General features: G+C 35.7%; 1 protein-coding gene across 5 annotated transcripts in view; it reads right to left on the bottom strand.

Moving 5' to 3' along the window:
- Positions 1-25,672, bottom strand: part of TLL1 (tolloid like 1) — a 133,149-nt gene that overhangs the window by 9,900 nt on the left and 97,577 nt on the right. For all 5 annotated transcript variants that reach the window (XM_085544821.1, XM_085544825.1, XM_085544822.1 and 2 more), the window contains 7 exons: positions 25,148-25,293; positions 19,415-19,610; positions 17,355-17,480; positions 14,453-14,613; positions 11,738-11,918; positions 5,047-5,172; positions 3,525-3,652 (listed from right to left, as the gene is read on the bottom strand). In XM_085544821.1, the coding sequence (XP_085400947.1) occupies positions 3,525-3,652; positions 5,047-5,172; positions 11,738-11,918; positions 14,453-14,613; positions 17,355-17,480; positions 19,415-19,610; positions 25,148-25,293 (1,064 nt within the window). The remainder of the gene's footprint in view (positions 1-3,524; positions 3,653-5,046; positions 5,173-11,737; positions 11,919-14,452; positions 14,614-17,354; positions 17,481-19,414; positions 19,611-25,147; positions 25,294-25,672) is intronic.

Raw genomic sequence — 25,672 nt, 5'->3', positions numbered from 1 at the left:
GATGTTTCTCCTACACTATAAAATATTCGCTTTAATTTCTGAGTTCCTAGGAATTCTCACAGTCTCTATCAATGCTCAAGGAAGCTTGTCAGGACAAATTCAGTTCTATTAACAAATGCAAACTGTGAGCCATTTGAAGCAGAGCCTAAGCAACAATCTCATAAAAATTTCTGGCATTTAGATTTCTAAAAGTGTCTAATCAAAGGCATTTCCCAAAAGCATATGCTGCACCCTACAGAAACTGTTAAAGCATAGAGAACTATTAGTTGCTTTTCAAATAAGGAAGAGTGTCTTCCAAAAACAAACAAGTGGAAATAAATTCATGTTAAGAGAACATCTAAAAGACTTCAGATATGGCTTTTTGACCAGGGCCAAATATGAACCCGATTAAAATGCTGGTACTTTGGCCTCTCATGTGAACACTGAGAATGTAATACACATACACAACTATGTGAATCTTCTACAAATAACCTACTGTTCAAGGCAGAACTGAAAATATAAAAACACAAAGTAAAAGTGCTCTTGCGAGTAGTCACACTTCTAAGTAGCCATATAGCTATAAAATAAAAACACACAAAAGAAACCATTAAACAATTAAGAAGTTATATAAAAATATTAAACAAAACAAAAAACTGCCCTGTTAGTTACTGAACAAATACCTTAATTAAGCATCGTACCTGGCACACCAAAGGAACTCCAACCTACATTTCCTTACAGAATCCAGACAATATAAAATATGATAATTTATGTTTAACAGCTGACATAAAAGAAATATCTACTGATGACATATAAAGCCTTTTTGCCCAAAGAACTCCAATAATAAAATATTACATAAGTTGCTCTGAAAGCAATGCTCCCTATTTATTTCCATGGAAACTGCAAAAGATACAAAGAACACAATAACATCATTTGATGGAACAAATTCTCAGCTACAAAACAGGATTTTTCAGCATGGTTGCCACCATTAGCAGTGGATCTACCCCAGAAATGAACAAGACCCTGTATGCCATTCTAGTAAAAACCTGCACGGCCATCCAGAACATGGCTTGTCTTCTCATCGCTGTCACAACTGCAGAAACGCAGCACCCATTGCCTCACTGTGCTCACATCCACTGTTTGGTCTCCACAAACATTCAGCAAGCACAGGTGCCATTTTTTCCTCATGGAAGAATTCAATTCCACCCCTTTGCTTCATACACCCTCACGTCAGAAACCATTTTTTGTCAGACTGCCCCTCTGCTGCCATCTGCCACACAGTAACAACATGTAATAGAATACTGGCAGAAAAGTTCAACCTCTACTGCCACACCACTGACATCTGCCTCTGATGGCACAGGTCATCATCGTAAAACAGGAGGCATTCGTTTTAAAGCAGTCTTCATATTTTTGTTTTGTGAAAAGTGGAAAGTTGAACAAAAAGGTAAACATAGGTTTGCTGCATGGGAAACTCTGTTTTCTATTAAGAGAACAAAACTGCAGAAGCAGTGAAAACAGCTGTACAGCAGTTCTTCCTGCAGCTCTTAAATTGTTGTTGGACATCCTACTTCTATGATGCCAACTATATGCAATCTCTTATACCTGAATAAAATTTAAAAAACCCACAAAACAAGTGAGACTAACTATAGGGGAGTTATTTAAATACAGAATTGAGAGAAGCCAATTTTCAGTCAGTGGAGCAATAGATGTGATCCAGTTTCCAATTTCTTTTAGTTTATTTATTTCTCATCAGCATAAACATATCACTCTCTAGAAAAAAAGATTCCCACCATGAACTGCAAGATGTCTATTATTTTGAACTTTTTTTCTTTCTTTCTCTTTCCAGTCTTTCTCAAAAACAGAAAACATTTGTAAAGCTTTTGAGTCTAGCTATTGAGTCTAGAAACTGTAAGTAGAACCAAAGAAATTGTATTTAAAAGGAAACACAAGTCTAATATTTCCAAGCATTCTGAGAGAACTTTTTTTTCTGAGGTCAGTTCCCAGCTATGGACTAGGAACGGGCTTCTAAGAGAAGAACTAACATGAACTTCCTCCCTACTATTTAGTTTCAGCAGTGTTCACGAATAACTTAATAAATCTGGAAATATAATTAAGTCATACCTGGCCTTTTCTGGGACAAATGCTTTTGAATATCTACTCCTCCACCACTCTAGTCCCCATTTTGGTTGTCTTTTTAGTCAGAACAGTACTCAGAAGTGTTACGTACAGTTTCTGAATAGCCAGCCTTTCTATCTATCTACAGCACTTACTGAGTTGATATGTTGGTGGCACTTACGGATAGCTGCCTGAATGTGACACTTAAGTCTGTCTCTTATAAACATCCGGATGATTAGCTTTAGAATATTTCTCTCCGATACATACATTTTCAAAGCCATCTTTATCTGCACATTTCATTTAAAAATTCAGAAGTGCATTTCTGTTTTTTTCATTGGCTTTTTAATTACACCAAATGCTTAACTTTACCCTTCTCAGGAAGAGCCTTCAGTGATTATCAGAGTGAGAACAATCAGAAGTGATTTGTTTCTGCATAGACAGCCCCCTCAGAAAATGAAAAACAGCCCCGCAATTCACTTGGTTTGTCAGCATCAATTCTCTCCTTGTTTAATTTGGCTAAGTAAACTGTGAGGAGTAAACTTTAATATGGTATGGAAGCCCAAGAAAATTTTTTATCTATAGTGCAAGTATTGCTTTAATATTATTAACATGACATTTTGTTGCACTAGACAGATTTTAAAGATCATACACATACAGAAATCAGTAGGCTGATGCTACTGGCCATATAAAAGCGGATTTCAGGCTCTAAACTGTGGGGCTATTTTTTCAAATTTTACTTTGCAAAATTTACTAAAAGAATTTAGTAAAATTCTATTTTCTTTTTTCTTTTTTTCTTTTTCTTTTTTTCCCCCCAATTTCATTGGCAAAAGATCATTTTAAATACATTTCTTTTAGAAAAGTATTGAAAAAAGCTCTCATAGTAACATGCCCCTGTGAATGTTTGACTGGCTTTTGCTATTGCAGACGGTATGAAGTGCTGTTCAGAGTTGGCAGTAAGGAAGGATATCTGAAACAAAAACCTGTTTTTCACTCTTTGGATGGACAGATCATACACCACTTGTTCCACCCCCTCCTACTCTACAGAAACATATTAACCTTTTTAATTTTGGAGATCTGGAATCAACAAATGACCTCACATCAGCACTAGTAACAGGGATTATGGCTGTGGTTAAGATCAGGAGTTATGAGGTGGCAACATCCCATTCATCCCCATAACAATTTAGGCTACTGCTTCTACTTCCTTGAAGCAGAGACCTTAGGTTTCCTTGCTCCAAAATTTTTGTATACAATTTCTCTCTCCCTCCATTTGCACATCTACCAAGTTCACATTGCTAAGACCTTCAGGACAAAGCCTGTGCATGCCAGCACAACTAATGGTTGTTTTTTCTTTCTCTTGAGTATTACTGTATACTGCTCAGAGCAGATAAGCCCCATAAGGGCCATGCTATTGCCTTTGTTCAGATGCTACTCACCAATTTGACCCTCTGCCCAGGTGTGGCACTGATTTCCCAGGTGCACTCTTTTCTGCTGGGATACTTGTCAGGCCAGTTGGGACTCATAATGATGCCATTGGGACTGTGGATCTTCTGTTCACACTCAGCTGTGCCAATAGTGAGAGTATCAATTAGTCTGGGAGTTCTGTATTCAGTAGTAGCCAGAAAAGTACAATGTTTGTTAGGTGACCCACTACTGATTGTTAGGAACACAGCTAAACACCCTCCCAGGTGTGAAGGATCTTATTTCTCCTCCTTGACAAGCACTTTATGGGAATTAACCTAGCATGCTTTGATTTGTGAAACATATACTGTTGTTTACAATGGATTTTTTAAAATGTAAATATGTAAATACACACAAACTAAGCATTAAAATGCAGTCAAATATTCTAATCTTTCCCCCATTCCACTTACAAATAAGAATGAAAATCCACATAAGATATCTTGCCTATGCAACATGAAATGATATTTCTTGAACAACGCAGTTTTCTTCTCACAATTTTTCATATTGCAACTACAGAGCTAACAGCTAAATAACAACTTAAAACACAGTTTCTAGGGAAAAGTATATAATTGCTAAGTCTGAATTCTTATTATGTACCAAGAACAGTTGTGTCATTCATATCAAAATTGAATCCAGAAGTGCCTTTCTCAATAAATAAAATACATAGCACATGAAGAAGGCAAGCAAAAAGACCTGTTTTTTTGGTTTTTTTTTTCCTTAACAATCTCAAGTTTCTTTCTAAGCATCAGAGAATTATTTAACGAGAATCTTTTAGAAGAGGCAAGTATCATTCCAAAATCAGGGATAATACAAGTGATTCACAAAGGAGACATGATAGGAAACAGCCTTGAAAAATTACAGAAGCCCATAGAACATTACACACTTAAGGATCATTTGCAGATCATCTAAATGCTACTTATATCACCAAGCCTACTATGCATGGAGGTAGTCACAACTTCAGACACAAAACAGGAAAAAAGATGTGTAGAGACTTGACTGGAATTCAGATTGTCTGAATATGTTCTGCAAAATAAACCCTGAACAGCGACTCATATAGGCAGATACAATGCCAGTCTAAATGTAAGGAGGCTCACAGCCACTGATGGAAGCAAATGACAACTTTACCAGGCTCCTCTTCAAAAATTCAGTCTCTTTTTTTTTTGTACTGCTTTAGATTAATATCTTGTCGCAGCTCTAAATGCTCTACACCTCACAGCACTACTAAAAGTAGCATTGTCTGCTGAAGTTGAGTGATCAGTAATTCCAAATTTTCTAAACCTATGGAACCTCAAACTCAGACATACACAAGAACTAGGGATGGAGGGAATGAGGGAACAGAGAGAAGGGATTGTTTCACCCAAATATCTAAGGTGGCAAGACACCATTTTAATCTTTTTTTTCTTTTTTTCCCCTTTTTTTCCCTGCCCTGGAAGAAGAACTGCAAAGACCTTGCTGAAAGAACTGTATGATCTACTGTCCAAATACCGTACAACTTACCCTCCTTGCAGTCATGCTTGTTTTCATGTAGCACAAATCCATTCCGGCACTGGCAAACATAGCTTCCTACTGTGTTGATGCATTCATGCTGGCAACCGCCATTGTCCTTCGAGCACTCATCCTTGTCTAAGAAATACACAACAAGAAGAGGTGAGCAGACAGAAGAAGAGCTCGTCCTCAAAAATAAAAGGGTTTAGCACAGACCTTGAGATCAGGAGAGGATAAGCACAGTCATTCTTCTCAGCTTTGTGCTACTTTACTTCTATATGCTTATTGCTCACCCTACACCACGGCTCAAATATTCTGTCCCATCTTTCATAGAAGAGAGGGACAGATCTCTGGGAAGGGGAATGCTAATAAATCAAACAAGCTGCATCAAAGGAGACAGTTACCAGCATTTATTCCTTCAAGTGGTCTAGCTGGTAAAGATTTCATAAATATTTAATCCAGAGCTTTATTCTGGTAAACAACAGGAGTGCAATCTATGACCAACACAAAATATCCCAGCTCTATGCAAATTCCACAATTTAGCAGTGGTGTGCTGAAAGGCAGACAGAGGCCAAACAGGGCTTCAGGCTCTGCACATTAAAGATGTAAGAAAAGAATGACTTAACATAAACTTTCTGAATAAGTTGCTTTTTCTTTCCAGCAGAGTGGCAGTGTGCTTTACTTTATATGAATCTAGACATTAGAGAATATCTTGAAAAGGAAAACATTTCATTGAAAAACATACAAAAGAAACTGGCATTAATTATTTCAAGGCGATCTACAATATAGCGTGCAGTTCTGTTTATTAACATATAATCCCTAAAAAGAGCTTTTAGTGTGTTAGAAGCAGAGAGTAGGGGAGGAAATATGACCTGCATTAAACAGCTAAAAATTCATTGCATGGAAAAAAGCCAAACTAGATTAACAGCCTGTCATTCTAGCAAGAGGCCTCAGCTGCCACCCTTCTATGTCATTCAGCTGTTGTCATTTTAGTCAAGGCCAGTACATTTGAGATAGGGAGACTGCTCTGGACGTGTGTGTACATATATATATATACGCACACACATACACACACCCATATGTATATAGATATGGTTATATACATTTATATGCATATGTATACACACTAGTATAAAACCTGACAAAATGTATACAATATTAGTGTGTGTGTGTGTGCGTATACACAAATTTTTACATACAATGGCATCTTAAAAACTCCGCCATTTCAACATACAAAATAGAAAAAGAAAATGTGCAAAGGAATGGTCATTCCAGATGTCCATTTATTACAAGGCTGGAATGCATAGTATGCATTCCCTTCAGCCTGATGTGTCTTGGAAAGCAACAGTAAATGTTATCTCTCAACAAGATGCTTCATGACTTCATTAGGCACAATCAGAATTTCTACAGACTACATAATTTTAGTCTCTTTTGTCATGCTTTTTCTTCAGTTTTACTGTTGCTTGTATTCAGTAAGACAACAAAGTAAATCTGCATTATAATTACACAGATATCAGTTTTATCTCCAAAAATGTATGCAACACTGGACTCAGTGACTTGCAGGTGTTTCAGTAAAAATCAATTTCTACTTTTAATAAATGATGATGATGTAGAGAAATCCTGTCAACCTAACCTAAGTATCTACAGCATTTTTTGCACTGTAAATCTCAAATCAGTTTACACTGAAAGATCCTGAAAGGTTTCTGTAGATGTGAACAGATTTGAAGATTAAGAAACAGCAAAAAATGTGTGTTGGTCCCAGAGTGACACATCCAAAGCCTGGTATTATTAGTGGTTGTTTTGATGATGAAAGAAGCATAAAAGCTTCCACAATATACTGTTTACGCACCTTGCAATGCATGTCTGAAAATGAGGCAGTAAATCTACTTCATTTCAAACAAAACTTTAAATCTTTCATCTTTGCAAAAGCAAGCACTATCATAAATTAATTCCATGTTGCAAGTGAAGAATAGTAACAAGCAAACAGGAAATTAAATGTATTATGAAGAAAACTCCTCAATATTTCCCCACCTAAGTATTAGTTTGCAGTTTGCTACCAAAATAACATAACAAATGGAAGGCAAGCTCAAAATGCGTTCAAGTTTGATTTTCAAGTACATAGTAAGTATGCAAATTCTCAGTGAAAGCCCTCTCCGTTTTCACCTTCCATCAAACTGTGAAAATAGAGAAAAGTACGTTGACGTTGAAGAACTCTACACAACAATCTCTTGGAGACAAGTGCTTAAGAAAACAGTCCCAAATTGGACTTCTTCAGAGACGAAACTGATATAAACCATGGACAGAAGGTAGAAAAGAGAAGCTTTCAAAAATATCTGAGCTATAATAATTATTTGTAGGTGGTTAATCAAGGATGCAACTGCTGAACAAGCTTTCCTCACACTTCATAATTTGGAACAGATTTTCTGTCAAATTGATTGCCCAGTTTTAAAAATTCATGAAAAAAACAATTAGTCTGTATTAGTTATAGGAACAAATGTTTTGCCATGTAGAAACAAAACCATTTGTTACACTGACAGATGGAAATGAGTTTCCCAGTTCTGAATGGATTCTTTTTTCTCATTTCAGTACTCAGAATAGGGAAAGATCCATTCCCAACAAAATGTTAGACTGAAATCATTCAGAGGACAAATGGTCGTACCTCTGAGACCCTCAGAGGCCACCAGTCTGTGAATAATACGTACTCGGCCTGAAGGGACCTGTATCAAGTCCTTGCAAGATTCGAAAACAAAAATTTTCTCTTTGCAGGTAGTTTTCTTGTCTGTGGAAAAAAATGTACCAGGATGGCACCAGAGATGAGTTTGTGCTCCAAAACAAATCTGCTCAAGGATAGAAACATCCTAGCTTTCTCCTTTTAACTGATCAGTGAATCATCATGCAAGAAAAAGATGTCCCAAAAATCATTTCTATATTACATCAATTAACACACCTTGAATGGTCATGTGAAAAATCACATGCATTTAAAACTCTAAAATTAGTGATAAATGGAAGCAGTTTAATAACATTACAACAATGTAATTAAATGTACCACTAAATAAAGACTGATTTAAAGAAATTACTAGGATAGATCATAGGAAAAACCACAGAAAAGGATACATTTTAAAAAATTATTTATATCTTTCCTGGAGTATATTCACTCATCTATTCCAAGCAGGTTAGAATACGTTACTGTCCTCCAAACAAGAGCAGAGGAAGAGAGCAAGCAAAAGAAAGGACAGACAGAAGAGAGGAAGGTAGAAGGAAAACAAACGCATACACATAAAAAAAAAAAAACCCTCCCAAAACAACACACACACCTTGTTTCTGGAAGCTTTTAGTTTAGAAGCCATTTCCAAAATGTTTTTCCAAAATTATTTTAAAATGAATGTTACAACTCCTAATTTCCCCTCTATATCCAGGAAACAGGATTATAATCATACTACATTCTCTCTGTTGCTTAGACGGCTGCTGCAATGGATACCAATTAAACTTTTTTCAGATCTGTCTCATCAAATGTAAATTCTACAGAATGTTAAAAATAAATAAATAAAAAAAATTCTCACTTTCCCATAGCACCTGGCTGGCTGTTAACACCATTTTGCAGCCAAATAAGCAATTATATGTCTTCTTATATCAACAAAAATAGCTTCCTAGTGCAGGTCATTTTTGTGCCCTGTGTCACTGTTTGCTTTCACAGTTTATCACATTGGTTTTCAATCACCCAAAAACTGCTTTCTGTCATCTATGCTGGAGCTCAGCCATATTTCCTCAACTCTAGTCATGGCTGCAGAATTCAACAATGAAAGGGCTGCAAAAAACCTTCTTGGCTGTGCTTGAGGAACACATTAGTGTTCTTAATCTTCATACAGACTTGAATTATCTAACTCCCTTCTGCTGAGCTTTCTAGAGTGAATAAATTGCAAGGCGCAGTGTTTTACTCATTACCAATGTTTTCACGAGGTATGGTTTTACAACTAGATGTTTACAAATATTTCTTAAGTGTCTTCTAGTAAGCATCCTGTACACCACTATCATTAAGTATTTCTCTACATATTAAATTCTCAATGTACTTCTTTCTGAAGACAAGCTTACAAAGAGGCAGAAAAAAAACAACACAGTCAGCTGAACAGTGATCAGCTGTTAACTCCCAAAAGTCAAAATGAACAAGATGAAAACTCAAGTCCATGCATAATTAATGCATGAACAGAATATTATATTCACATTAAGGAACTCAGAGATAAGAAAATTATGTCATTTTCTGACTGACACAAGAATTGTGTCCAATGAATTACTCAGATTAAAGTCTTTTGTTTAAGCTTTAAGTCCAAAATTTGAATTGTCTCAAAAGCATTACTAAGTTTCTGTTTTGATCAAGAAATACTGTCAAAAGAAGAAAGCCAGGTAACATATAGGAATATAATCTTTTAGAAGGGATAACCAGAAAAGTTGAGGAAGAATAAAAAGAAAATACAGGGCGGTTGGACTTGTGAAATGAAAGCAGAGATTGCAGCAGAAACGCATCATGAAGCATTCAGCACATTTATATACTTACAGACTCAAAGACTATTTACATGAGACTACATTTCTTTGAGGAGGATTACATATACTCTATCCCAGCACACATTTCTATTCATTTAAAAAAAAAAAAAGCCACATTAGTTCAGACTCAGTCCTGACTAATGGATTTATTCTGGTGATCAGTGGAAACATAATTCATCTAGGGACAAAAAAAAAAAAAAAAAAAAAAAAAAAGCATTTCATTCAAAACAATGGAAACAGTTCTGAAGGACTGCAGCATGATGCTTTTGAATTGCATGAATTACAGCCCAGCCCTTCCCAAACATACAACAGTTATCTAGAAGGAGATTATCTGGAAGTTCTTTCTAGAACACATTCATAATATTAATTACATAAACTATAATGAAAGCTTAAAAAGCAACAACAGCAACAAAAAACAAACAAACAAAAAACAACCCACCAAAAAACAGTGAAAGCAGAAATTTAAGTGAATTCCTGTGTGTCATGTTCAGCATGGCCACAAACCATAATTCCTGAACTACAATGCTTACAAATTTCAGAGTCAAAATTTCCAAGCTTATCTGTCATAGCTTTATAGATTCTGAACTACATAACAAAATTACCTTGCTGGCTATTTTTAGAACTGGAACACCAATATTTAACTGCAAAAATATTTATTGCAAAAGGTCAATGTCTGAGAGCACCCCTGGTTCTCCATGAATTGATTAGTTGTGTAAATGCTTCTATGAAGAAGCTCTGCTGTGTGCATATACGTTTCAACTACAAATACTGAGCAAATCTTGATAGTCTCTTGTTAACACAATGTATTGTTTTAAAACTTCATAAAAGGAAATACTACATGCAAAGACAGATCTGTCAGTACTTCTGACTACAGAAATGTGATGATTAGGATAAAATTATATTTTCAAAAGCTAATTTCTTCATCTGAGAGAAAACCCTTATTTCCATTCTGCATTATTGCCTTAAAAATAATAATAAAAAAAGTCATAATGGAAAAACACTGGAAGTTATGTTGTCTTTTTTGACAGTGCCTTTCCCCACTTTCCATTCCTTATACTTCTCTATCACTCATGTGGCATGCTGATTCACATTACTTTACTTTGTTATAGTCCAGATTACTGGAACTAACCAATGCGATACCACTTACATGACAGGTTTGCTAAAGCATTTTAGCGAACAAACCCTAACAATGGTGATTGGTAACACATTTTGTTACATGCTAAAAATAATAAGAATTTTTCAGATTCAGATTTTTAAGAGCTACAGGAAAAAAAAAATGCAGCAAAATGCAAATCCCAGATGTTTCTGGATTGCTTCCAAAGTTTTCAGAGAGGGAAATGTTTTGTTGTTTTGTTTTACATGACATAGCATACCTATGCATATGTGTGAACAAGAAAAGCATGATGCAAAATGACACTACTAACACGAGTTGTTACTCTGCCATAGCCAGATTATCATAATCTAGTCTCAGCAGGTAATTGCAAAGACCTCTGTTGTGCAAATCTGTCCACAGATCTGGAACTTTGCTTATGTCTAAATTACTTCATTCAACAGTCCTTCTACAACATCAACTGACAGCTCTGATCTGCTCCAGAGAAATTACAGTCCAATAAAGATAGACAAATTTTTGGAAAATATGAAGATCTGTTTTTCTGCAGTATGCTACGAAGTGCAAAGTTTGGCAAGAAAGAACCCATAATGCTAAGCAAATGTTCTATCACAAGTTACTAATTTTATAAATAATGTAATATATTAAGAGACCTGAGTGAAAAAAAGGCAAGAGTATAAACAGCATGTAATTCATATCACACATTAGAAGTGGGATTTGGAATACAACTTAGCAATAGAACTTGAGAGAAAAGAAATCTAACAGAAGTTTAGGAACACTCATTAGATTTCCTTTCTCCGTCTTATCTTACAAAGCTTATTTAAACTCCTTTGTAACGCAGATGTATGAACGTGCATTCTATGTATTTTCTGTTATATGTAGATGTTACAATTCAGAAAGAAAAGTGGATTATATTTTTGCAAATAAAACAAAATTAAAACTGTGGTGAAAATTACAAGGGAAGGACAGCTCACTTTCATACCAAAACACAATATTCATTCCCCCCAGGCAGTGCGTGCTCAGAGGCTCTTGCAGGTACACAAGAGTGATTTTCTGTACCTGAAAAGAAGTGTGCCTTGAAGCCTTTTTTTGACACGGTATTGTCAGACCTGAACTCAATTCGCATGTTGTTGTACTGTGAGGTGATAACTTCAGGCACTTCCGTACCACAGAATTTACCATGTAGTTTAGAATCAGAAGAAAGGCCACTGCGAATCTCCACATAATCATATTTGCACACCTGGGAAAAGAGAGACCTTTATTTTTTTTTAGCTAACCAAAGGAAAAGCATGAAGTTATTTACAAACGCGAGAACTTCAAATACACCTGAAAACATTTGTAAATGCTTGCAGTTGTTCACTGACTTTACATGAGCATACTTAAAAGCCAGTAAGACAGCGGTCATACATTTATACTCAAAATTCTAATATTTTTCACAATCTATTAGGTATTTCAATTTTAAAATGCTTAAAATATTAACTAAATCTAAAAAGTAAAAATATTGGTATTAGGCTAAAATCTAGAAATGTTCATCCTATAAATTTACAATTTTCTTTATGCAATAAGCCAACTACCCAAAACCAACGAACAATCAACAGTTTGCTCCACAGAAATTAAAAAGAAAACTTAGAATCATACAAGAGAGGTTTTTATGACAGCATTTTACTATAAGAAGACTGACCTAGCTGTAGATATCCCTCTTCATTGCAGAGGAGTTGGACTAGATGACCTTTAATGGTCTCCTCCAACTCAAATGATTCTATGATTCTGTGATCTTCATTTACTCATTAATATATAAATCTGCAACATTAACTCTACAAATCTTTCTTTAAGTGTAGCATAGCTATAATTCAGAGGGCTAATGTGTGTGGTTTTTCCTGAACAATTAAAAAAAAAAATAAAAATAAGATACAATAATGTAATAAAAAGCCTTATGCAAGGCCCATGATAATACATTCAATGCATAATCCCTTGGTCGACATAAAGCCCTCCACTTAAAAACTTCTAAGCTTCTTAGGCTCAACTATCAATCATTTAATCAAAAACATCCCAGCTGCCTGCAATTAATAGCTTAAGAGAAAACAGTGGCCAGGAGGATTCATACCAAGCTTAGACTGTCCATTAAATATACGTTGTATTTGATAAATCACAATTTATAATCATAAAAGAAATGTTGAAGTCATATTTATACAACAGAAGAAACAAAGATATATAAAACTTGAGTTTCTATTACATGTTGATTTATATTAGTTGTAAGATAAATAATAATAATGCCTACTGCTTTCAAATATAATTCACAATATCTATAATTTCAACAGTATACCAGTGATGAACTTTGATGCTCTTATAGGTTTAGATAAAAAAAAATGCAATGTAATTTGAGATTGGTCTTACTTCCTTTTTACAGCCCTCTATAAAATACAAGTAAAATTAAAAGATAATTGCAAAATTAAAATTGAAAAATGTAAAAGCAAAATATTACAATTTTTATATTTGTACTTCATAGAGCTCCTAAAACAACAACAAAATTAAAGCATTTGCTAATTGTACACAGGCAGACATTAAGTCTGCACTCAGAAAATGTCTGAATGTCCCATGTATTATTTATATTTCTTCTGATTTTCACAGATGAACGTACTGCTAGTTAATAATATAAAGCTGAAGTTGATTTAGTACCACTGGAGAGGGTCAAAACAAAGCTATAAACATTGAAAAACATCTATTTATGTATTTTTCATATCTGTAGAGTCCACATGTCCTGCATAACCTTAGAAAACAGATAAAACTTCATGGGCCTTAATGCAAATCTGGTGTAAATATCAAGAAATTGCAGGAAAAAAAAACACATGTATGAGTGTAGCAAGGGAATTCGATGGTATAACAAAGCCAAGCCTAGGAAGCAGAGTTTAAACATTAATGTGAAACCCATACCTCTAGATAGCCAACAAGCCCTACAACGTGCCCACTGTTTTGCCTGAAGCTAGAGGGAGCAGTGATCTCTGCTCTGTTCCTCTCTCCTGGGATGAGAAAGGATTTAGGGACTCCCTGAGCTTCCCTGCTTGGTGGGTGCCACCTACAGCAAGCACTACATGCTCCTGGTCTGCACCAATAAGATGCTTGGAGAGAGTCCAGCCCAGTGGTGGAAGCTGGCATGTGACTTGCTCCTAACAGAGCTTTGGGCAGAAGTATTGCAGTTGTGCTGTTTCAAAGTCCATCTACTAAGTAGACCCAAACCAGATTCACTCAGAGAAAAATGCCATTCTTCAAACAGCTCTGTTACTCCATTGTGCCTTATTTAGAGTACTGTTCCTTGTAAAACATTCACCCGTGAGATGCTTATAAGTGATTTAAATGTTCCTTGTCTCGGTTGCTAACCAAACTTTAAGCATATTCTTTGTAGTACTAGTCTGTAAAGATGATTTGGTTTCTTCAGATTTTCTTGTCTTGAATTCTTTCCAGCACGTCTCAGACATTTGTTCTGTTTTACTTTGTTGATAAAAAAGAAAAGTCAGCTGAGACTCAGCAGAGAACATTTCTTCTAAATTTCTTATAATACATATACATTCAGTTGATATGTAAAAGAAAGATATTCTCTCCATGTTTGTTTTGAAAGAACCCAGAAACAGTCCCAGAACAAAAACAAGAATATTTATGGTTATTGTCAGTGTATGAACAGTTAAGTAAGGGTTTTATTAGGCAATATCTATTTCTAAATGCTCATTAAACTGTTTAGCATATAACGGATTGTGAAGCTTTTTGTTCACAGTTACTCACTTCATTGCCTTCTAACTCAAAAAACTCAAACTTCATTGAAATTCGGTACTGCGTTGGGGCAACCACCTGCCACACACAGTTTTTGTTTGGAGGATATTCTTTGGGCCACCCTGGTGTGGTTATAGTCCCATTTAGCTTTGTCAGAAGTCCTCCACAAGCAGCTGTAAAATGAAAAGGGAGAGCATCATTTCTGGAATGAAACTGTGTTTTACTGTAAACAGAAGCACACTGAGCAGATTCAGTCCTCTCATTACTTACACTATTGTAATGCCCAGACAGACTAATCAGAATCTTGTTTTATCATGCTTGGTGCAAACAAAGAGAAAGAGACAGCCCCTATCCTGAACAGCTTGCAGGTTTGTGGACATAGATAAGTTTCAAGACTACACAAGGCTTTATCATATTCGTTCTTTTCCCTTCCCTCCAGAGACTCTGGTTATTCTCTCACAGCCTTTCCCATGCAAGTCCTCTGACCTCACTTCTCTCCTCAGGACCTTGATCACCCTTTTCTGACAGACAGGCTACTCAAGATGCAGTTCACATTGCCCTGGCTTCTTTTATTGATCACTGATCCAGAATCTGTCCTATTTTAGCTCATATATGTGCCTCCTGATAACCTACAAGGTACAGTCATTTCTTTAGGACAGCAATCATGGACTGTTCAGACATAATTATGTTTGCTGAAATACAGATGTTCAAATAACACAGCAAATATCTATTTGGAATGTAAAATACTGTACAGTATGTGTGAATGCAGTTCTAATAGCAAAAGATAAACATATTAATCTTTTCCATCTGAGAAAAAAAATGTTGAAAAAAAAAATGTAATGGGATTCACAGTGGTTCTCATCCATAGCCTGTTCCATTTGTACCATCATGGCACCATGACAGTATTGAAAACCATCCACAAAACTTTCAGAGAAACGTGGAAGTTCTCTTCCTTCTTTCAATTGCTGTGTGCTAATGCTCAGTACTTTCTTGAACATACTGAAAACCGATGCCTGTCATCTAGCTGATGGCCATGCACACTCCATCAACACTAACATGGCTGGAAGAAGTCCCAAAATCACCCAGTCTGCACAAACTACATCAGACTACTGGGTTTCTGTTTTTCAGTATCACTACATTGTTCCTTGAGGCAGTGGTGGGAAATATGAAAGTACTGAGGAACTCTTAAAGCCCTCCAATATGCTGCCAGCAAGGGAGATTTGGATTAAACAGCATGAAGCAATTTTCTGGGCATGTCAACACTGCAGTGAAGCACTGGGCAGAGTTTGAGTTGGAGGCTTCTAGTCTGGCATCATATGTGAATTAAAACAGCTGAGGCACCCTTCAAATTGCCAAACTGTACTCTAGGATGTAGTGCTGACTGTAACAACATAGTGACTTTAATTCAGTAATCCCAGTGAGCATCTACAGATGGTAGATAATACATCATGTGGAACAAATGCATTTACACTTCTAGGGATAGCTTGGGGGTTTTGCTCCATGCTACACTGCACTATTTAGCATGACTCCTCCTTTTTCCTGAACTGCTTTCTTGTTTGTGTGCTGAAGAATTACCGCTTCTCTCCTAATTAGAGGAAGAAGGAAGCATTTTCTGAAAGATGGGTAATCTTCCCTAATGTTTGGACTCAGATCATTAGACAGACTAAGCCAAATTCCTTCCATATATTTGGACTGATGATCAAAGGGCCTACCTCTGTCTGCCTCTGCTAGATTAACCTCATTTTCTGCATGCTGACTAATACACAGATATTTCAGTACACCAGATCTTCTAAAATAACTTATTTTTTCCATATGCTCACTATTAAATTTAAGGAGGGGAGAAAAAAATAAAAAAGCAATCAGCTCAATGACACATTCAGACTGCTATGCCTATAGTCACGATCTATGTCTACCTCAAACACAAAAACCAATCAACACCCACAGAATCAAAAGCAGAACAATAAATGCAAAGAATCCAGGCAAAACTACCCCAGATTGTGACAAATCATGAGTGAAAGCCAGGGAATTGAAAACTAAATAGAGAGCAGTGAATCATATCTGAAGGAAACCATAGCACAGAACACTTCAATTTTCAAAATCTATTCACCCCTGAAACACAAATAGATGAACTTAGGTAAGTGTAACTCATGCTATCCCTGAATGTATTAATGTTTATGAATAAAAATCTAAATAATAATTGCTACGTAATGATCAACAGCTTTTGCTTCTTTCTCTTCATATGAAAAATATATATGAAGAAAAAGCTTATCTCAGTTCAATCCTATGTTTACAAAAACTTCAATTTATCAGGTTTTTACTTTTCCAATTGATTATGTGAGCAAATTTCACTCATCCTGAAATGCAGAATTTTTTTTCCAGCAATAAAAGCCCAAAATCTGACTAGGATTAGGGAAGATTTCTCTGACTTTCAGGATCCTGACAGACAGAAAAGTCAATGATCAGACTGGCAGTGGTGGGGATTTATCTGAGTTTTGTGCTGGAATAAAAGATCCTGCTAAAATAATGGATCTACTGCAGTCAAAGGCAGTGAGGGGGATCATTCAAGTTCCTGACAGCAGCACACTGCTCTGCTGATAATTCTCTCTTTGCACAAAAATGGAGGCTTTGATTTAATCAGGATGAGTAATATAACATGAAGTTGGGGAAAGTATGAAGTTATTTGTAGTGTTTCCAACCGACTACCAGGAAAACCTGAAATGTTAAGTGAGTGACAGCCATCCAACAAAAGATGACTGCTATGGAGAGAGACATAGCCCAAGTACCATTGCTTTCAAGGTAGCCCTGGTTTTCCAGGCTTACTTCACAGACCTTACATTGCTAGTAGAGAACATATGAATGGCAAATGATCGAAGCCTGGATCTTCGAGACCTGAGAGCATAGCAACACACTGTACCTTCACAGCTCTTTTTGTCAGGACCAAGTTCATAGCCAGGATCGCAGGCGCACTGGTAACTGCCCAGAGTGTTAACACAGCGCTGCTCACAGCCACCATTGTCAGGTTTGGCACATTCATCTTCCTCTGCCAAGACAGGGAAGAATGAAAAATGTGTTAAATAATTACCTTTCTCAGCTGTAAGTGATGGATCACTATTAACACCAAAAGAAGTATATGTGCCATTATAAGGTGTGCTACAAAACACACTGCGGATGCTGACTAGAGCACTTTTAAACACTAAGGAGGCCTGTAATGGAGAAAATAAGAATGTGTATTTTTTTGTGGATTTGTTTTGCTTTGCTTTTTTACAGTATCTGCTGACAGCTGCAGATCTAATTTATAAGCACTTTGTTGGCAACACACAATAATTTAGGCAGCATTAATCTAAAGGTTGTATACAGTATTGAAAGAAAGATTGAAAATCCGCAGCAGGGTCACTTGAAGGGCACTTTATCTCCCACAGAATCAATTTGTGCATTATCCCGAATTCATACTCAAAAACAGATTAACAGAATCCTCAAATCCCAGGTTTTCATTCTATTGATATTAAAGTGAACAAGATACATCAAGGCGGGGGAGGGAAGGGAATAGTACATTGTCTGTACTAGCTGTGAAGTATACCCATGAGGTTCATTTTTAAAACACTCCTCAGATGTTGAAATATTATTTCCTTAAAATCTCAAACAAGTAATTCCTGAAGAGTAAAACAGAGCTCCCACCCTTATGTCTACAGCCTTCAAAGTTTTAATTGTCTAGAGTGAAAACTAATGGAGTAAGTAAATCTTATGCAAAGCTTGGTGGCTTTGCAAGGGAGCAAAAAGTCTTTCCTTGTGATATGACTTGTATTCTAGGGGCTAGCATGGCCCAGTAGCTGCTGTTGCCTTTCACTGTGCCTTAGGAAGCACAGAGCAGGAACTCCACAAACTAGAGGCAGACACTGAGGCCACTGGTCACTCCATGGTTTCTCAGCTCTTTTTTTCACCTTGATGATGGACAACAATAAGCTGATAATTCAGCAGAATAGACAGAAGGAACATGTAGTTTCAAAGAAAACAATTTTAATAGAAAAGACCTAGTCATCTCTATTATTGTTACATTATTTAACTTTATATTTATATATAAATATATATAATGTTATATATACAAATATATAACATTATATTTGATAATGCAATTAGCCCAAGGAATGTGTTTTGCAAGAATAGATATGTTTCAAGGTGCTTCCAAATCAAGTTGATATTTTTAATCTGAAGAGAGCAGATAGTTGGACTAAATATCTACCTCTACTCTTCGGACATATTTTACAATTTTGTTGGATATAAACTGCATGTCCAGGTTTAAAAACAAACAAACAAGCAAAAACAAGAAAAAACAAACAAACAAAAAACCTGCAATGTTACACAACTGTAAAAACAGGTTCAAAAATATATTTTTAATCCCATTATATATATATATATAAATATATATTATTTTTATATATATTTATATATTTATATATAAAAATATATATTATTTTTTTTAAAGGATAGAACACAGAATCATAGAATCATTATGATTGAAAAGACCTCTAAGATCATCCAGCCCAACTCCAACTTATTCCCACCATTTCTACTTGTCATGTTCCTCAGTGCCACATCTCTATGATTCTTTAACACCTCCAGGGACAGTCCACTGTCTGCTTGTGCAGCCTGTGCCAATGCCTCACCACTCTCCTGAGAAGAAATTTTTCCTAATATCCAACCCGATCCTCCCCTGGAGCAACGGGAGGCCATTATCTCTCGTCCTATCACTGTTGTCTGTGAGAAACAGCTGACCTCCACCTCTCCACAATCTCCTTATAGAAAGCAATAAGGTCTTCCCTGAGCCTCCTCTTCTCCAGACTGAACAATCCCAGTTACCTCAACTGCTCCCCATAAGACAGTTATTATGCTTCAGACACTTAACTAGCTTCAGTGCCCTTCTTTGTACAGGCAAATGATAAGAAGTTCACAGGACTGAAAATAAGCTTTAAAATTTACCTTTAAAAAAGTTAGCTGCAAATCCTGCTTTGTTAACTGTTCCATCAGAAACAAACTTCATCCACAGAGTATTAGAGGTAGATCTAATGTCTTCTGGCTTGTCATAGCCACAGAAGTGACCAATCAAAGGGCTGTTCTCATTCATTCCATCTCGAATTTCCAAGTAGTCGTATGCACAATTGTCATGTCTTTCAATCTGTAAAAAAAAAAATAAAAATATATATATATATATATATATACATATATATATTTGTATATATAATAATACTTTTTGAAGGAATTTATTTCAACTTGACCATATAAAATATAAATCACACAACAAAATAGAAAATTTTATAAAATATTTTGGGATTCAGACACTTAGGAGGGTAATGAAAAAAAGCAGAATCACTGTTTAAAATACTCCTTTTAAAAAAAAAACAACAACAAAAAACAAACAAGAATTAAAATTGGAGATTATTACAGAGGATAAAACAATCTAAGTGGGACAAGTAACTAGGGTGAGACAAGCTCATCTCCAAGCTTTCCAATGTTCTGCCAAATTCCTGTTGCTCTGAGTTCAAGTAAATTCTTCTCTCATGTACTTGCACGTACACATAATTAATGATTCAATAACTAAACAGTTCAGAAATATCAGTTGGTTTTGAAATGTTATAAAGATCATTTTTATTAATATGAAAAGATCTGTAGACGTTGCCAACCTGCTCAACTTCAGATGGAGGTCAATATTTTATTTTCTGTCCTTATTGTAAACACAGCATAAAATTTTGCATTTGTCAGCACCCAAGGATGTTGCAGGGCAGTTGAAAAAAATCACAGTGAATGAAGAGTTTGAAGCATTTGTACAATTAGACACAAATACACTTCTAAAATTAGCAGCTACTTAACCAGCCAATAGAACTGAAAAATATCATTGTTATTTTTCTGCAGCCAAAGAACTTGGTTTATGTTGCATGATTCCTGATTTCAGGTGACTTCGTCTTAATTCCAGAGTCAAAAAGTTAATCTTTTTCATACTGTCAGAGCGAAGTACTGAAACCAGAACAACTGAAAATGTACCTCTCGTTTAAACAACCTGCCAGAGGATAGCCAGCCACAGACCAGCATGCCAGTGGCCACATTTGCATTTCTACTTGGGTAAGTCCTAAGTTCTTTACGTAACAGAATTTTCAGAATCAATCAGAGGAATTGTTACAACAGAAAAAGCAAAAGCAGACTGAATGGGATCCTATCTGAAGCCTAGATAATAACAGCGCCTCTGTTTATGACAGAATATCTTTCCAAACAATTGAAAATCTTCTCAATCTGCGTCATTTACTTCATGTTACTCAATATAGCACCCCAGTTATGAACACATTACCTAAATCCAAGTATTCAAAACTAAATCCTGTATGGAAATAATTGTTCAACCAAGTGGCTGAATCGTGGAATGTGTTTGGGGCATAGAGAGAACAGTTAGGGAGATGGGGTTGGAGAAGCCTCAGATTCAATTCAACACATATCAGCTCTGTTAAAAGGACAACAATCAATTCCAAGCCCAGAAAAATCCACATCTAATAGTCTGACAAATCTTTACTTAGCTGCACATTCACATTCTGCTCCGGCTGAGCATTATGACTACCTCTAAGCTCAGTGACCACCACAGACTAAGGAGCTTTCATTTAGCACATTAGGAATTCTGCTTCCTTTATGTAAGAGTGAAATCTAGGAGGAGGGGCTGTTTGATTTTATTTCATTTTAATGGCATCAAAACATGGCTCTTACACACAAAATTTCTCTGTCTTCTTTCCAGCTTTCCAATTCTTCAAGTAATTTTCTCCCACTCTTTTCTCTGGCACAAACCATATTACCATTTGCTGTAATTTTTCAGTTATTTGCTCAGTGGTTATTTTGGGCCAGAGTTAGAGAAATGAGAAAAGTCCCAGAGATTTAGGGTGGAACTACCTCTTACAGACTTCAGTGGCAGCTGAGTACAACTAATGTGGTCAGACATGCACATGAGCACTGCTAAGTCTCTGGCACTGTAATACAGATTGCAAACTTTCATTAATCTTGATAAATGCATGACATCATATACAACTTGCCTTATAATCTCAAAAAAAACCCACCAAAAAAAAAAAAACAAAAAAACAAAACAAACAAACAAAAAACCACAAAAAAAACCCCAAAACCTAAAAAACAACTCATAATGCACTCTGATGTAGAATGAAGTAACCTGGCACAAAGCCCATTAAAATCAAAGAAGGAATTGTGTATTTTCCCCCACATGTCTGCAGTCTTTACACAACTCAAACTTTTAATTAACATCTGTTTTTTTCCACATTTTCCATGTTCTATAGGGCATTATGGAAATTATTATTTTTAAAGGTGAAGTGTAGCTCTGAGTTACATGTACCAAACTCATACTGAGGTAAAATGTAAGGGGTTTTCTTTCTTTTTTCCTTTTTTTTTTTTTTTCCTGAGAGTCAGTCCTTATTTTTGGCAGAAAAAAAATGCTAAAAATCCATTTTGTATAACAGCAAGTTGCAAAGCTTCCAAAGGCTACAAAAACCAACCAACCTAGAGTGCTATTGATTTCTAATAAAGTAATTCAAAGTGATGGCCATTCTACCATAATATTTTATTTTTAGAGTGCCACTACTTCAATTGATGCCACTAACATTAATACACTAAGGGATTAAATAGTTATAGCTATATATAAATTAAAAAATAAGAATAGTGTTTCCGAGAAGCAATAAGTGGTTTTAAGGCTGGTAAGTAAGAGTAGCAGGTAAGCACTTTTACCTGTGCAAACCTCATGTTTTACAATATTGTGGTAAAATATTGGAAATGCAGCCTTATAAAGTTCTATTATACTTTCAGAAGTTTTTCATTCTTCCTTTTACAATGGCAAGAAATCTTCCTAAGTTAATGACAGGACAGCCAGTAAGCCTAGTTCTAATTGGAATGATCTGGTAACACTTAATTCACTGGAGCAATAACATTTCATAAGTTTAAAGCTTCATGTGGACAGGAAAAAAAAACCACGTAAAATGTCAGGGAAAAAAAAAAAAAAGAAAAAAAGAAAAACCAAACAGGCTTTATTAGAGAACGGCAGTCCTTTTAAGAGAATGAAAGGTACCATTGGATCTGAAGGATTTGGAAGAAACCCAAAATTTGAATGGCACTGGTGTCTTACATTGAAAAAAATGACAGAAAAATTCCTAAGTCAGTCCCATAAGCACAAAAAAACAATGAGAAATCTCCTGATTAAATGGAAAGCTAGGTAACTTCTCAACATCATTCTCATGAGGAAAAAAAAAAATTCTTTCACATCATTCCGGCTTTAAGAAAAGAAGAAAAAGAAGAAAAAAAAAACCCTCACAAAAAACCAAAAAGATTTTATCAAAAGATAAAGATTCAAGTAGCAAATTTGAAAGCAATCACATTTGAGGCAAAATCATTCCATTACATTTTTTTTCATTATTATCTTTTTGTTGATACAGTTGAACTCCTGTTCAGGTATACATATCTGACTCAGGTAATGGACTTCTGTCAGAAAAGGTGGGATGTACGTCTAATGGAACTTCCAACATCACTCCTTCAGGAGATTAGATGCATTTTATTCCCACAAAAAATAATTGAAATGAACATTATTTGCATGGATTTAAAGAGGGCCACTGACACAAAGAAGTTTAATGTGGCTCAGCCATGGAAACCTTGTGTCTTGTCTTGGATTGTCAGTATTTGTCAACACAAGTCATTAAAAAGATAAACACAAGGACCACTTGTTTTCAGAGAGCAGTATAATAGAGGAAGCCATAACAATGAAATGCAAAAAAATAAAAATAAAAATGGAGTTCCCAGTCCTCCCATCTCTGGCATTATACAGGAACCGGAAAATGGAGCTCCCCCCAAGGCAGCCAAGAAAGAGGAGGCAATCCCACACTTGGTGGAAAACTCATGGCCCACAGCAGGCAAAACAGGATGACTCACTGATGCAGTCTGAAATTCTCAGTTTCCCCAGTGCTTTCATTTCAGAGAGGAGGTTATTTATACAGTTATTTTTTCTAGCATTACATATGGATAATGAGAATTCCTCATACTTAAGTGTACCTTTCAAAGGACAGAGAAGTAATTTTCTCACAAACACACTGCAATAACTCTTTGGCCTGACATTTACTTTTTTTGATCTAAGCTGGCACAAAGAACTGTGATTTTCAAACAGCTTTATGTTTTACTGGGCAGCTCACCAAGGATTCAGTCCAGAGAGGGACTTAGTACCAAAACAGAGAACACCTACGTTCCCGTGCTTGGACCTGAAATGGAAATCAGCCCTGACAACGAATGTCTAGGCAGGGCACTTCACTTTCCAAAACAACTCCAATTCTTTGCAGGCAGCCCTGAAGAACAGCCAGTAAGAAACACAGCAAAGATATATGTAAAAGAACTCCTCATTTAGTACTCAAGGGCATCTTGTCACTCTGGATTCACATATCAGAAAAGTGTGTGCCTTTCAAGTCCTTAATTGGGCCACACTTCAAAACAAATTGAGCAGAGGTGCTAACTTCCTTTTGACTGAAACTATCACCCAACTATACTGCCCAGTTTCTTTCTTAGGAGGAGTCAGCCCATGACTCGCCTCTAGAGAGTGCCATAATTCTAAAGTCTGCAGAACTGCAGTGTAACAGATCTTACTGCAGCCTTAACCACTACTAAAATGGTGCTCATTTTCCCTGTATAGATGAAATTTAACTACAGTCAGTGCAAGCAATAACGTAATATGCATGTAGATCAACTCTAAGCATCTGCATCTCCTGCACAGTGTCATTCCCCTTGTGATTACAATAAAAAATACTGAGCAGCAATGTCAGACTAGTAAGGCTCCGTATCTGTCCATAAACTATGTTATGGAGGTTAAGGTTAGTGCTTAAAAGAAAGTTGAGTGAATGAGGCCATACTCTTTCCAGCGATGTATAGTGACAGGACAAGGGGCAACAAATACAAACAGGAATACAGCCAAGTTCCATACAAGCATGAAGAAGAACTTCTGTGAACAGCATTTGAAAGGTTCTTTGGTAGGAAGAGCTTACCATGCCTGCACTAGACCAGACCAGACTAACCATATTACTAAATTTACCTACAAACTTCAAAGCAGTGTACATGTACATATATATATATATATATAATGCATTAATATTGTTTTTCTTTTCTGTTCTTATTATTTACTATTGTTTAGCAATGTTTACATGGAAAGATGTATTATAAAGGCACATGGATATGACTTGCCACAGTTTTGATTTCTTCCCCTTCTAAATATACATTTGTAAACTGCACCTATGTAGACTTATATATTTTTTATGTAACATTTTGTTTTCGTACAATGCCAAACATTGCAATGTTTTCTTTTGAGATTTCTTTTTTAAAGGTAAGATTCAGCAAAGACACAAAATTCCTTTCATTTAACAGGATTTTGAAGCAGACTTGCTGAACTGGATTATGTATTTGTTAAACTGCAACAATTGCCAGCACTTGAAACATTCCAAATCCAATAGCATAGGTAACATAAAGACCTTTAATCTTCTCAAAAATTTCTGCAAATAAAGGAAGATCTCATGGAGAGCTGAATTGGATTCTGGATGTTATTTATCATAGAGAATTCATAAATTCCCTCACAGGTTTAAAGGATTTCACTTTAACGTCACTGCCATTTATCCACTAGATGGTTTTCTGAGTTAGGTTAAATAAGTTTACCTCAAATGCTTGAAAGGTTAATCCTACATTGTAGTTTTCAGACACTGTTATTTTCCACACGCATTCCTTCATTGGTCTGTAGTCATCAGGGTAATTGGGAGACTGGATCTGGCCTTCGTTTTTGTGGATTTCACCTCCACAGATTGCTGGTAAAAAGCATGAAAGTCAAAGTCAATAATGACATTTATAGTCCCCCACACCCAAACCAACATTTTTATGTCCCTCTTCTTTTAAAAACTAATAAGAAGAAAATACTTATAAATCTAGCAAGGACAAATTTTTAACATTTAGTCTACAATACATATTTCAGTAAGCAAATGCTGTAGAGCACCATTTCTAGTAGTGCTAAATGTGCTTATAATGTTGAAGGCAACTTTGAAATCACTGGTAATCTTTTATATTATTATTAATTAATATATTAATATTAATTATATTTTACAGAATATAATTAAATGGTCAAAATAATGTTCAATTTTGTTCACATTTAAAATATATTTAATATACCTTCTCAGTTTACTAACCTTT

Source organism: Coturnix japonica, chromosome 4, assembly GCF_054131305.1.
Source record: "Coturnix japonica strain WE chromosome 4, WE-NBRP24, whole genome shotgun sequence".
Taxonomy (NCBI): Eukaryota; Metazoa; Chordata; class Aves; order Galliformes; family Phasianidae; genus Coturnix; species Coturnix japonica.
Note: the sequence above shows the minus strand (reverse complement) of the source record. Positions and strands in the feature narration are given on the sequence as shown.